The 13,387-nt window shown below is 46.8% G+C and overlaps 1 protein-coding gene across 6 annotated transcripts in view; it reads right to left on the bottom strand.

Moving 5' to 3' along the window:
* Prom1 (prominin 1) overlaps window positions 1-13,172 on the bottom strand; it is a 100,584-nt gene extending 87,412 nt beyond the window's left edge. For 2 of the 6 annotated variants that reach the window (XM_052199146.1, XM_052199147.1), the window contains exons 1-2: window positions 12,401-12,575; window positions 5,570-5,940 (exon numbers count right to left, since the gene is read on the bottom strand). In XM_052199146.1, the coding sequence (XP_052055106.1) occupies window positions 5,570-5,789 (220 nt within the window). In that variant the 5' untranslated portion in view covers window positions 5,790-5,940; window positions 12,401-12,575. Of the gene's footprint in view, window positions 1-5,569; window positions 5,941-11,231; window positions 11,285-12,400; window positions 12,576-12,813; window positions 12,955-13,105 lie in introns of those variants that run through there. The other 4 variants (XM_052199144.1, XM_052199143.1, XM_052199142.1 and 1 more) reach the window with 4 other exon arrangements.
* Between the last annotated feature and the right edge of the window lie 215 nt (window positions 13,173-13,387).

Raw genomic sequence — 13,387 nt, 5'->3', positions numbered from 1 at the left:
CCTTCATGTGGTCTACCTATCCAGAACCAACCAGATTCTTCCTCAAACCAAATTCCACTTGACTCTGGCTCACACCACCATTGGCTCTTGTTGACCTTAGCCAAAGTATTCAATGAATACCCACCTTATCCACTGTGGTGGTTTAAATAAGAATGGACCCCCAAGAGCTCACATATTTGAATGTTTAGTCATCAGAGAATGGCACTGCTTGAGAAGGATTAGGAGGAGTAACCTTGTTGGGATAGGTGTGGCCTCGTTGGAGGAGGTATGTCACTAGGGGTGGGGGCTTTGAAGTTTCAAAAGCACAAGCCAGGTTCAGTGGCTCTCTCTTCCTGCTGCCTGTGGATCTGGATGTAGAACTCTCAGCTCCTTCTCCAGCATCATGTCTGCCTTTGTGCCCCCTTGCTTCCTGCCATGATCATAATGCACTTAAGCTCTGAAATCATAGGCCAGTCCTAATTAAATGCTTTCTTCTATAAAACTTGCCTTGGCTATGGTGTCTCTTCACAGCAATAGAACACAGAATAGGGCACCTACTGTCTTTGCTCCTCCTAAATTCATGAGCTGAGCTCCAATATGTTGGCACTTGGAGATATGAACTTTGGGAAATAACTAGGTTTAGGTGAAGCACATACGTAGTGTGTTCATGGTGAAATTTCTTGCTGGTGAAAAAAAACTGAAAAGAGGGCGTGCTGGCTGGCTTTGAGTGTCAACTTGACACAAGCTGGAGTTATCACAGAGAAAGGGGCCTGCCTCCCTTGAGGAAATGCCTCCATGAGATCCAGCTGTGGGGCATTTTCTCAATTAGTGATGGGGGGGGGGCATTGTGAGTAGTATCATTCCTAGGCTGGTGGTCTTGGTTTCTATAAGAGAGCAGGCTGAGCAAGCCAGGGTAAGTAAGCCAGTAAGGAACATCCCTCCATGGCCTCTGCATCAGCTCCTGCTTCCTGACCTGCTTGAGTTCCAGTCCTGACTTCCTTTATTGATGAACAGCAACGTGGAAGTGTAAGCTCAATAAACCCTTTCCTCCCCAACTTGCTTCTTGGTCGTGATGCTTTGGGCAGGAATAGAACCCCTGACTAAGGCTGAGGGAGATCACTGTGTGTCTGATGTCTGCTTCTATCTCTGAGCATGCCCCATGGAAAGAACATGCAAGAACACAGCAAGAAAACAGCTGTTTACAACCAGGGTTATAGTGCCTGTCTGATGCCGAATCTGATTCCACCTTGATTTCAGACTTCCCAAAGAGGCTCTCTTTTCAGTGAGCTTCAGGCTAGCATGCAGTCTTACTGTCTCAGTAACTCCAAGCCAGGAACATATTCATGAGATAGCCATTCAGGTTCTAGAACATCTTGTACCATGGTTCAGTTGCCCATAGTCTTGATCAATTCCTATCTCTTCTCTTTTGTCCAAGAAGTAAAACTATGTCTTAAGTTCCATTCTATCAAGGCCGTTCCATCTCAGCCCTCTTCAGGATATAACATGGGCTTCTCATAAGAACAAATGATAAATTCAGTAAACTATGTTGGTGGAACACAAGATACCTGGCAGGCAAAGAGAGCCCAGGCTCTGATGCCATTCCTTCCTTTACCAATCCTCAGTCTATACTAAACTCTTCATTTAAGACTCTCTGGTCGGGAGGTAGGGGCACATGCCTTTAATCCCAGCACTTAGGAGGGAGAGGCAGGTGGATTTCTGAGTTTGAGGCCAGCCTGGTCTACAGAGTGAGTTCCAGGACAGCCAGGGCTACACCCTGTCTCAAAAATCAAAAAAAAAAAAAAAAAAAAAAAAAGACTCTCTGCTTTCAGTCAGAAGAACAGACCCCATGGATAATTTCATCTGTCTTAATTATGGTTTCTATTGCTGCAATGAAACACTGTGACCAAAAGCAAGTTGTGGAGGAAAGGCTTTATTTGCCCTGCCCTTCCACATCTTAATCTATGATGGAGGGAAGTCAGGAGGAGGAAGGCAGGAGCTGATGCAGAGGCCATGGATGGGTGCTGCTTACTGGCTTGCTCCTCAAGGCTTGCTCAGCCTGCTTTCTTGTGAAACCCGGGACCACCATCCCAGGGATGGTGCTACTCACAAGAGGTTGGGCCCTCCCCAGTCAATCACTAATTAAGAAAATGTCTTACAGCTGGATCTTACAGAGTCTATAATTTTCTCAACTGAGGTTCCCTACCTTCAGATAACTCTAGCTGTGTCAAGCTGACATAAAACTAGCCAACACACAATCTATCAACATATTATCCTTGTCTCAAATGTTTCTGTTTGAGTTAATACTCTAAGGCTATTTGGTGCCTATGAAGTATAAGGGCCCCACACAAAAGCCACGACTGTTTCGTTCATGTCCTAGGTGACATAGAGCACTCATGGACACCTGAAGACTACTAAGGATGTAATCTAGTAATTGGATAGAAGGATGAAAAAGAAAACTGGGATGGGAGAAGAAAATGGAAACCCTAAGGTATCAACTACCAAACTCAATCCTAGGCTCTGGAATAGTCTTCCCCTTTAGAGGGAAAGCTGTTTCACTTTCATCTGCTGCTGCAACTCAGGGTCCTGTCTCACTTCACTATGATGAGCCCAAGCTACAAGCTAGGCTAACACTCTCGGAATGTTCAGGCTTGCACACTCTCCAGACAGCTCTTTTCTAAGCTCACAATGTTTCTGATGATGTTCAAGCCCTTCAGATCTATCCCTCAGCTAGCCGTGTCACTGAAATGAAGGCTTGGAAAACATATTGCTTTATAAAAGACAAAGAGTGGGGCTGGAGAGGTGGCTCAGTGGTTAAGAGCACTGGCTGCTCTCCCGGAGGTCTTGAGTTTAACTCCCAGCAACAGCTTGTTGGCTTACAGCCCATCTCTGAGTTCTAATGCCCTCTTCTGGCATGCAAGTATACATGTAGGTAGAGAATACATAAAATAAATAAATAAATTGAAAACAAAATAAAAAAATAAAGTACAAACAGCCTTCCTATGAAATCTAGAAGGAGCTACAAAAAAGAGTATATGGAAAGAGATCACAGGATTTGCTAATTGTAGCATATGCCTTAAACTGAAACGTGGACAGCTTCAACTCTTCTGAAACAACTGAATTCTAAGCTTTGTACATATATTTTTCAAAATGATAATAAGGGACCAGGGAGATGATGGTTCAGTTGGAAAATATCTGCCCCACAAGCATGAGGGTCTGAAACTAGATTGCCGGCACCCATGAACAGGACAAGTGTGGTAGCAGACATGTTTATAACCAGTGAAAAGCAGCAGAAGATATCCAACATCAGCCTCTAGCTTGTACACGCATGCAGCTTCACCCGTATGCAAATGTGCATACACTTACACTAGACACACACACACACACCAATACAAATTTTACAATGATCAAAAGGCAGGCAGTGGTGGCACACACCTTTAATCCCAGCACTCAGGAGGCAGAGGCAGGAGGATCTCTGTGAGTTTGAAGCCAAACTGATCTATAGAACAAGATTCAGAACAGCCAGGGCTACATGGAGAAACCCTGACTCTAAAATAAAATAAAGCAACAATAAAAAATGACTATGAACAGAATGACTAGGAACAGAAGTAGTTACCTGTCTCTATAGTAACATTCATAGTAAGTCTATAAAAAAGCAAAACAGCTATTCCAAATGGATGGTATGTAACTAACAACTAACATCTCCTGTTTTATCTTTTCATCATTTGGACTTCCAACCTTATTGTTCTAAGCAATGACAGAAATAGTGTTTAATTCAAGATCATCTTCTGCGACACCAAAGGCCCAGACTGACCTATTTAAACAGAGAACTGATAAAGGTACTTCAGACTGTTTCAGGCTAATCAATAAACATGCGTTTCAATGAAACTATAAAGGTCCCTGTTCTTATTTAATTTCTACTGCTGTGATAACACATCCTGACAAAAAGCACCATAAAAGGGTTTATTGGCTTGCAAGTCCAGGTCACAGTCCAGCATTTGAGGTAAGTCAAGGCAGGATCCCAAGCACCCAGCCACATGACATCCACAGTCAAGAGCAGACCACAAGAACACACACCCGGTTTGCTTCTGGCTTTTTTCTTTCTTCCCCAGCCTACAAGGCCATCTGTCCACCTTTCACATGGGGGGGAGGGGTGGGGGCTTCCATTTCACCTCAATTAAAGCAGTCCCAACTTCCCCCACAGGCATGCCCATGCCCACAGGCCGACCTACCAGATATGGGCAATCCCTCAGTCTTAGTTGTGGCAAGTGCTATTTAAAACTTAACCAGTCAGGACTGGAAAAATGGACGAGAACAGTGGCCCCTCTTGCAGAGAACCCAGGTTTAATTTCTAGCACCCCCATGGACTTACAACTGTCTGTAACTCCAGTTCCACCTAATCTGGAACCTTCACACGACAAACACATACACAGGAAAACCACCAAGGCACATAAAATAAAAAAATATAAAAAAAACTTATTAAAAACAACATCAACAACATAGCAGCATAATGTAAATAGTGAGGCTCAATAACCCCTGACAGACACACACACACACACACACACACACACACACACACACTTCTTAAGACATTAGCCCAGATCTTCTAAGCTCTCCTTGTTTTGGTCTTTTCCATGTTCATCTTTTGGACTGCCGCCAATTGTACAACCAATGCCAGTACTCAAATCTCTGAAGTTTAAAGACGAGCTTAGGAGAGGAGCAACCTAAGTTCGTCCAAAATGCAGGGCACACCGCAGACTCTTCACCTCGGCCACTGTCCTCTTCCCAGGACTGTCCAAGGGATCACACACACCAGGGGACTTCCAGGTTAAAAAATTGCAGATAGGGTCAAAGAAGCATCAGTATTGTGTATACAGAACAAAAGCCCTGACCACAAAATGCCCTCTACCTGTAAATGAGCAACCCCTCCCTTTCTCACACGAATCTCTTGGCACAGTTAGTTAATCATGGAAGCAAATCTGGATCTCTCTGTCCTTGCCCTAAGGAGGGTCAAAGCTGCTTTTTTGGTTTTTGTTGTTGTTGTTGTTGTTGTTTTTCTGAGACAGGGTTTCTCTGTGTAGCCCTGACTGTCCTGGAACTCACTCTGTAGACCAGGCTGACCTTGAACTCAGAAATCTGTCTGCCTCTGCCTCCCAAGTGCTGGGATTAAAGGCTTGACCCACCACTGCCGGGCTAAGAATTAAATTCTTAAGTGACACATAACCAACAGCTGCCTGGTGATCATCAACCTCTCATTTCATGACAAGGAATTTGAATGTTTACCCCAATTTTCACTTGTGTATACACACACACACACAGATTGTGTGTAAGCAATTTGAAACAATGCAATGCTCTGGGCAAAACAAAGCAAGATAAAATGGAAAAACAACCAGGCAGAAAGATTCAATTTTGTTTCTCACTCGGCTTAAACAAACACACACACACATCTTTCTAAATTCTATATAAATATTTTTTGCCCCTGTATAATGAATGCTTCTGAACCTTATAAAGTGCTGATTGTCCTCTGTATGAATGGCATGGCCATGAAGAAACCAAGAGAGGCAAATCAATCCTCCCCATGGTCATCACTCACCTAGAGGGAAGTCATTCGGCTGGACCACGTTGAGGAAGATGTGCACCATTTTGTAGAGAGGGGCAACAATTCCAGCACTGAAGGTGTCTTGGGTCACATATTTTATGGTAGGCAATTCATAATTCAAAGCCCCAGAAGTGTTGTCGAATGCAGGCTGACCTCTTGAAGCGATCTTTCCACACAGCCCCAGTAGCAGCAGGACAATGAATACAAGAGCCATAGTTGGCCTGATCTTCCAAGCATGTGGTACTTTCTGGAAGCTCAAGGGAAATGGGCCTGTCCTGGACCTGCGGAATCTTCTGCCTCCTGGCTGGTAACAAGGGGAACAGAAGATTGGTCTCCAAGGAGGTCATTCACTCAAAGTACCATCCCTGGTAGGGAGAGAGAGAACACTGGTTACCCAGAGACAAGCAGTTACTCCAGGAGTCACCCCAGAGGAAGGGACATGGTTTAGAATTAAACACTAAGGCCTAATGAGGTGGAAACCAAGCACATAGCCTGCTCCAGTGCCACAGGTGGGGCCTAGGAGGAGGCTCCTTCCTCCAAGATAGTATGATGCAGAAGACGGTCTTTTCTGGGGTGGAGGAACACCAGGCACGGTTCAGGAAGCTGATCATTCTTGGAAACAGATGTTCATCAAATACTCACTGTATTCCAGGTACATCTTACATGTTTTTAAGGCATAATCCCTCTTTATAGATGACGGAACATGTGCAGAAGGGAGTTTAGTAACCTGCACAAGTTACCAGGCAGTCACAGTGTGGCCAGAATTCAACTCAGTGTTTTCCCTCTGAATCCAAGCCCTGGCCAGCACGGCAGGGCTCTGAAGCTCCAGCTCACCCTCCCAAGCTCCGGCTGCTGCTACGGAGGCCCCCAGCCATGGAATAGTGTTTTTAGCCTTTTAAAGTTTCTGCTGCCCTTCTTACACTGAAGATACAGCTTCCTTGCATCCTGTTTGCAAACAGATCACATTCCAGGCATCCATCAACACATCTATAACCTAAGCCCAAAGGGGAGGACCCTCAAGGTCATGGACAAATAGAAATTGAAATCTGCTTTTCTATCAGGTCATCCTTTGAGACACTTCCATTCCAAGTCACAGACTCCAATGACTAAACACCCAGAAAGTGAGAGGCAGCGCCAAAAGAGGCTTCCTGTCCACCCTTGAAGAGATGGTAAGAAACAAGAATCCTAATGGTGGTCACCACTGCCATGTCTGGGGAGGGGGAGGAAATAGCAGTGACAAGAACAACGTGGGTTCTTTCTATTCTAACAGAAGGCATCTCTACTCAGCACATGAGTATATGAAAGTAAGAATCCAAAACACGCGACTTCTGACCACCATTTCTCAAGGGTAAATAAATCAGCCAGCAACCTAGATGTACTCCATCTAGCATACACAGCCCACCAGTGTCTCATGAGGTAACTTCACTACAGCCTTGGTTCTTAACACACAACATACAAGCTTTGCTCTGTACAAGTCTTCCTTCAGGCCATGAAACGCGAATGAACACTACCAAGAATGCCTAAGTTCAGATTCGAGACTGCCGCACATTCTGGAGTACAGCATTTTTACTAACACACAAAGACTTCTTTTCTCATAGAAACATGATGGTTTAATTACAGAAAAGAAGGAACCTTGAGATTTTTCCTTACCCCCATTCCTTCGAATGTTTCACTTTAGTGTATCTTTGGGTTGTACTGTGTTAAACAAACAACCACATTCACCTTATTGACATGCAAATTTGCTTTAAGTAAATGGTAAATTGTATAGATGCTAAAATTTGTTTTAAAATGAAATTATCATCTATTATCAGTAAGCATTTGATATGTATGCCTAGATTTCCAGATTTGCATTACAAAGTTCTACAAAGGAGTCAGAGGTACCTAGGTGTAGGAGGCAGGCTTTCATGCTTTGGGCCAGATAGATACTAACTTTCGGGGTAAGTACAAAGTTCACTGGGAAGGGGACACGGGACCATCAAGAACTGCCAACCTTCTAAATGACATCCTGCTGAGCAGCTCAGGGAGATGGGAGCACAAGGTGCAGGACAAGATGCACTATCAAAGTTTAAAAGCAAGTGCACATTACAACTAGACAAGAGGTAGGCTTTCTGAGCAGTCAGGATAAAGAGGTGAATGCCTGTCTAATCCCTTCAGATGTTGCTTCCTTTTGTAGCTCCCATCTTGCTCTGATTACTTCTGTACAGAGTTACAGTAGAATATCTCTGAAGGCTTTCTCCAGCAAGTCACCACCAGCCGCCTTACTCCTGGGATCAAGCTCTGACACAGCCACAGTGTGTCCTGTGACCCTGATGATGGCTCTCCAGAGTTCCCTCTGCTCTCCCCCCCCACAACACACACACCACAAATATACAATACACATGTATACACAACACACACATCCACAAACCACACACAAATACAATACGCACATACACACAAACACACCACATACACAAGCCACCCACATACACAATGCACACACAACTAACACATACACAAAACACACACACCCAACAAACACATACACAAACCACACACATACACAACACACACACACAAAACACACACACACCAAACACATAAACAAACCCCACACATACACAACACACATATACACAAACGACACATATACACAACAGACGCATGCACACAAACACACCACATACACAATTCACACATACACACAAACACACCACATACACAAGTCACACACATACACAATACTCACAACAAACACATATACAACACACACACAATACACAATACACAACACACACACACACCTACTTCAGCCAGTTCTTTGCTTAAGGGCCTCAGAGCCTCAGAGCTGGACGGATTAAAGGCTCAGGAACTGAGGAAGGCACACTTCCTGGTAATGAGACCAAGCCCCAGGCACAGATAGAATCTCCCCTAGCACTAGGAATAAGCAGGCTTCCAAACTCAAGCTCCTTGTATGGAGCTTGGAAATCCCAAGGGAGGAACGAAGCAAGGAAATTCCAAAGGAAAGAAACACCTCTGTTCACCAGGGCAGAGGTGGCGGTGCTCACTGCTTCAGAGACCAGGTGGGAGTCAAACACAGACATTTCTCTCCATCCCCCCCCCCCACACACACACAAAAGGTGCAGAAACACTAAAGTCCCAAGAGTTGTGAAGCCCGGCACTTAATGAAACGCAAGTGAAAATGAAAGATTTCGCCTCAACTTTAGTGTCTATGAAAACCCCAGGCAGGGGTGGATCTCTGAGTTCCAAGCCAGCAAGGTCTACAGAGCTGGTTTCAGGACATTCAGGGCTACACAGAGCAACCCTGTCTCAAAAAAACAGCAACAACAACCTAGGAAAAGAAGGCATTTAGTTTAGGGCCTACTCAGGAGGTAAGAACCACTGCTGACAGCGGTTCAAAGAGCACAAAATGTGCTGCACCTCCTTAAACAGTCTTTGGGGCGAGAGCGTTGGAGCAGCCAGTGGTTAAGAGCGCTGGTTTACTTGTTGCTCTTGCAGAGGACCTGGGTTCAGTTCCCAGCACCTATACAGCAGCTCACAACCTCTCAAAACCCAGAGCCAGGTGATCCAGTGTCTTTTGGCTTCCACAGGCAACAGGCACATATACGGTGTACATTCTCAGATGCAGGCAAAAGATTCATACACATAAAATATTTTTCTTAGTTTAAAAAAAAAATGCTTGTTGACTTAAAATACTGATGACCAGCTTGGCTACTGGGATGGGTTTATTAAACTGCACTTTAAATTTTATTGATTGCAGGGCTGGGTGACGTGCACTGTGGCATCTAAGTCAGAGGACAATTTTCAGAAGTTTCTGGGGTTGGTGCTCTCCTACTGTGGGTCCTGGGATTGAACTCATAGCTTTGACAGTCATTCGATTTTTCCCCCATTGAGCCACCTTGTCAGCCCGACTTTCAATTTGAACCAGCATCCCCGAAGGTAGTAGAAGGCTGAACCAACACTATTCTTAGAACACCTTTCTGCCCTGTTCCTGTCACTATCCATGGACAAGGCAGGTTTCCTGGATACAGCTTCAGGACAACAGACCAAGGTAACACCACCCTGTTCTGGTTGCTTTGACCTGTCCAGATGCAGTGTGAAGTGCTAAGGATACTGACTCATCCAGGTGTCCCCAGGGCCTGGTACACAAGGAATCCCCAATACAAGACTGTTGAAGTAACAGTTGGGAACGAGGCTGACACAAAGTCATCACCTCTACCTCTTCTAAAACTGAACCAAGCATCTTCTTGTCAGCAGTCCTGAGAAGGATAGATCCTAGCCTATCTCCAGGATTGCTGCGGCTGCTTCCTCAAGTTAGGCAGCAGGCTACCTCTTCAATGTCACCAAAGGCAAGACTACTGATCCTCTCTTCAGGGTAGGAACTCATCTCTTGAGACCCTCACCATGGCAAGCTCTAGAATCTGCTTCCTCCAGGTCTATCCCCTTAAACAGGTCATAGTTGGCAAAAATCCGCCTGGCTGTTTTCCTGGTGAAGTGGGCACATTATTGGTCTCTGCTTTAAATGCACTCTATTCAAACAGGAAAAGAAGCCCATTAAAGTTAGTTTCAAACAAATACCTCACATGTTTCTGAGACTGAAGTCCCGGGAGCTGCATTTCTGCAAACACTGGTTTTTAAAAGAAAACTGGGTGGCCCAATGAGCTTCATTTTCTTCTTTTGATAGGAAGTGCTCACTCTTTTATTTTACAAGGGTCCCCGTGGTGGATGCAGGTTTCTGTCTTCTGGGCTGCTTTGGGGATGAGGGAGTACTGGACTTCAGAGGCCACCTGTTTGAGTCCTGTGGGGAGCAGCCCTTCCTCTCATTGTGAGGCCAGCTGGAGTGCCCAAATAGGTCTGGGGGTGAGCCAGTCTAGGCTGGTCAGATCCTTTCTCCTGGGCCTGAGCCTGAAATGTGTTCTGAAGCTGAGTGTTCTAATTCATTCTAGAAAGACAGTGGCAATATAGCAGCCATATCCAAGGCCTGCCACACCCACGTAGTTATTCATCTGTCAGGGTCTTGTGTTACTAAGACTGGTTAAGACTGGCTATCCGACTTTCCTGCCACTTCCTCTAAGTCACTGCCCAGCAAGAACATCTGTGGGTTACACTCATGCTGGCTTAGTTTGTAGCATTTGTAACGGAGCTTCCTGGTCCTTATGAACCAGGTGGTGGTTCTTGACAACTGACAAAACTTGTTTTTCTCAAATTGTAAAAGAAATCAACCATACTTAAAGTGTGGTTATTTTCTCCTGTTAAAGATTTGTTGTATTTTATTCTATTTTACGTGTATGGGTATTTTGCCTTCCTGGGACCATGTGAGCACCATGCGCCTGCTGCCAGGGATTCCCTGAAACGGGAGTTACAGACAGTTGTGAGCTACCATGTGGATGCTGGGAGTTGAACCCAGGCCCTCTAGGGGAGCAGCTAGAGCTCCCAACAGCTGAGTCTTTTCTCCAGCTCCCAGTGTAGTCAACCAGTATCTTGATCTGTTTGTTTACTTTACTGAACTAGAACACAGAGAAACAGTTCATCATAAAAGCCGTAAGGAAGTCCATAAAAAATTTATAGAATGCTTAAAAAAAAAAGAAAGTACCTTGCTAAATAGCAAAAAAAAAAATCCTGTTTCAAACAGGACCAGGTCTCTGGACCCACTTACCAATCCTGTGACAATGACAGTTGCTTCACTCTATGGAGTGGGCTTGTGGATGGGGTTGGCGGGTTAACATGCTAACAGGTAAAGAACTTGGCACACTGTGTGCTGGTCATAAAGTTCTGATGCTCCAGACCAACCACCGTCAACCCTAGGCCCATGCAGACTGATGCCAGTACCGTGGTGCTTCAAAGAGGTAAATTCACAAATGAGTGAGTAAACTTAGTCAGCCAAGCCGACCGTATGAATTTGCCAATATTCAATTGATCAATCAAAACGAAAAAAGTTTTTATATAGCTCCATGCAAATTCATTGTTCAAGTTGTTGGGTCTCTAGTGAGTTCGGGTGGAGGGGCCTTGAAAGGAATTTAATCTTTTCGCTCGCTTAACAAAGGCCGGCAACCACCCACAAGAAGCCAAGCAAAAACCATTCTCCGCCAGGGCATGAGAAAAGTCCACAATTGAACAAGAGAGCAACAGAGTGAGCTCCCGGGGTAAGCAGAGCTGCAGGAAGCGCGGGTACCTTTACTCCGCTGCTTTTCTCTACAAGCTGCTACCAGACCCGGTGCCCTCCCGCCCTCGCTCCCCTTTCTCAGGGGCCTTTCCCGGGCTGCGGAACACAAAAGAACCGACTTCGAGGCGGCGCGCGAAGCTGGGAGCCTCCAGGAATCCGCCGTCGCCTGGGGGGAGGGGATCGTCCCTGAGTCCCGCCGTCCCGAGCGCCACCAAGGCATTTCCCCCACCGAGTCCTCTTTGAGCGCGGGTTGAGGACTGGAACCTCTCCGACCCATTCTCAGAAACTCAGCCCGAGCCCCCGATCCTACAGCAGCCACGAAACTCGGGTCAGTCCACACTCCTCTTTGTTGTCCCTTGTCCCCGCATTCTGTCAAGGTATGCCCTGAGCGCCCCTGGTCTCCATCTCTAGGAAAGCCGAAAGTCTCGGCGCTGTGTAACACTGAGGGTTGATCTCAGTCAGGACTTCCAGCCAGGGTGCATGCGCTTGGCAACGGCCGCCGGGAGGCGGTTTGCTCTTGCACCCGCATCGCCCTCCCGCTCCGGCCAGTAGCACTGTGAGCTGCACATAGGTAGCAGATGGTGGCTGGTGGCGGGGAGTCCTGCGTCCCTCTCCACACCCCACTCCACCCCACGCCAGGCCTTTCCTGGAGCTTTCCTTACCGCAGAAGAGTTCTCAAGACCTGGACCGAACCTCCTCTCGCCGCTCTGCCCGAAAGCGAGCCGGTGGCCTGAAAGTCTCACCGCCTCCTGCTCGCGTCGCCGGAACCCAGCGACCTCCACCCCTCCACAGGATGGAAGGAGCACCGCGGCGGAGCAATGTGGCGCGGAGAGGAGCGGGCCAGCGCCGCGGGAAAAAGTTTGCACGCTCTAACTAGTCTTCCAGATCCTGGGATCGCCCAGTGGCTGGGACCCACACCACCCTGTAGCCCCTCCAGCTCCGGGAAGACGATCTAGGTTCCCGCCACCTGCTGTGGACACACTGGCCCACCTTCTCCACTCCCCACCCTGCCCTGGGTGTTCTAGAAGAGAGGGAACTCAGCCCCCGCGCTGGGTCCGCACTCGGAGCAGCTCACCTCTCCGGTCCAGCTCCCCCCGGGGTCTCGGAACCCTCCAGCCCCTCGCTTCCAGACTGAGCTCCCTCCACTTAATTCATGAATTATTTAAAGTCCAGGCCCAGGGCATCACAGGGGTGATTGGGTGAGAGCCGGCCCCACTGCTCCGCCCCGGGTTGGCTAAGGGTGCCTAAGGCAGGACTACGGAACCCCAGGATTCTGAAAACCTGTTGCGTCCTCTAGGGTCTTTGGCAGAGGTTTGGGATGGCATTAAAGGAATACACCACACCGACTCCTTCAGAAACGTACTTACTGGGGGCAGAGCTTAGGGCCAGGTGCTGGTGTCTCCACAAGGCTCAGTCATTTAAAGAGCAGGAGCCTCCGGCTCTGGGTCTGAGCGCGCTCTGATTGGACTGTCTCTGAGCGGCTAGGCTACAAAGCCCCGGAGACACATACAGGACAGAGCATGCATTTCCTACTGAAATCCCTGCTCAATCCCAGAACACCTTTCTCTACCACTTAATCCTAAATCGCTCCTTAGAAGGCCACTAGCTCCTAAAATCTCTAGCCTCTACACACTCTTTCCTGGCTCTTT

This window comes from Apodemus sylvaticus, chromosome 11 (assembly GCF_947179515.1).
Source record: "Apodemus sylvaticus chromosome 11, mApoSyl1.1, whole genome shotgun sequence".
Taxonomy (NCBI): Eukaryota; Metazoa; Chordata; class Mammalia; order Rodentia; family Muridae; genus Apodemus; species Apodemus sylvaticus.
Note: the sequence above shows the minus strand (reverse complement) of the source record. Positions and strands in the feature narration are given on the sequence as shown.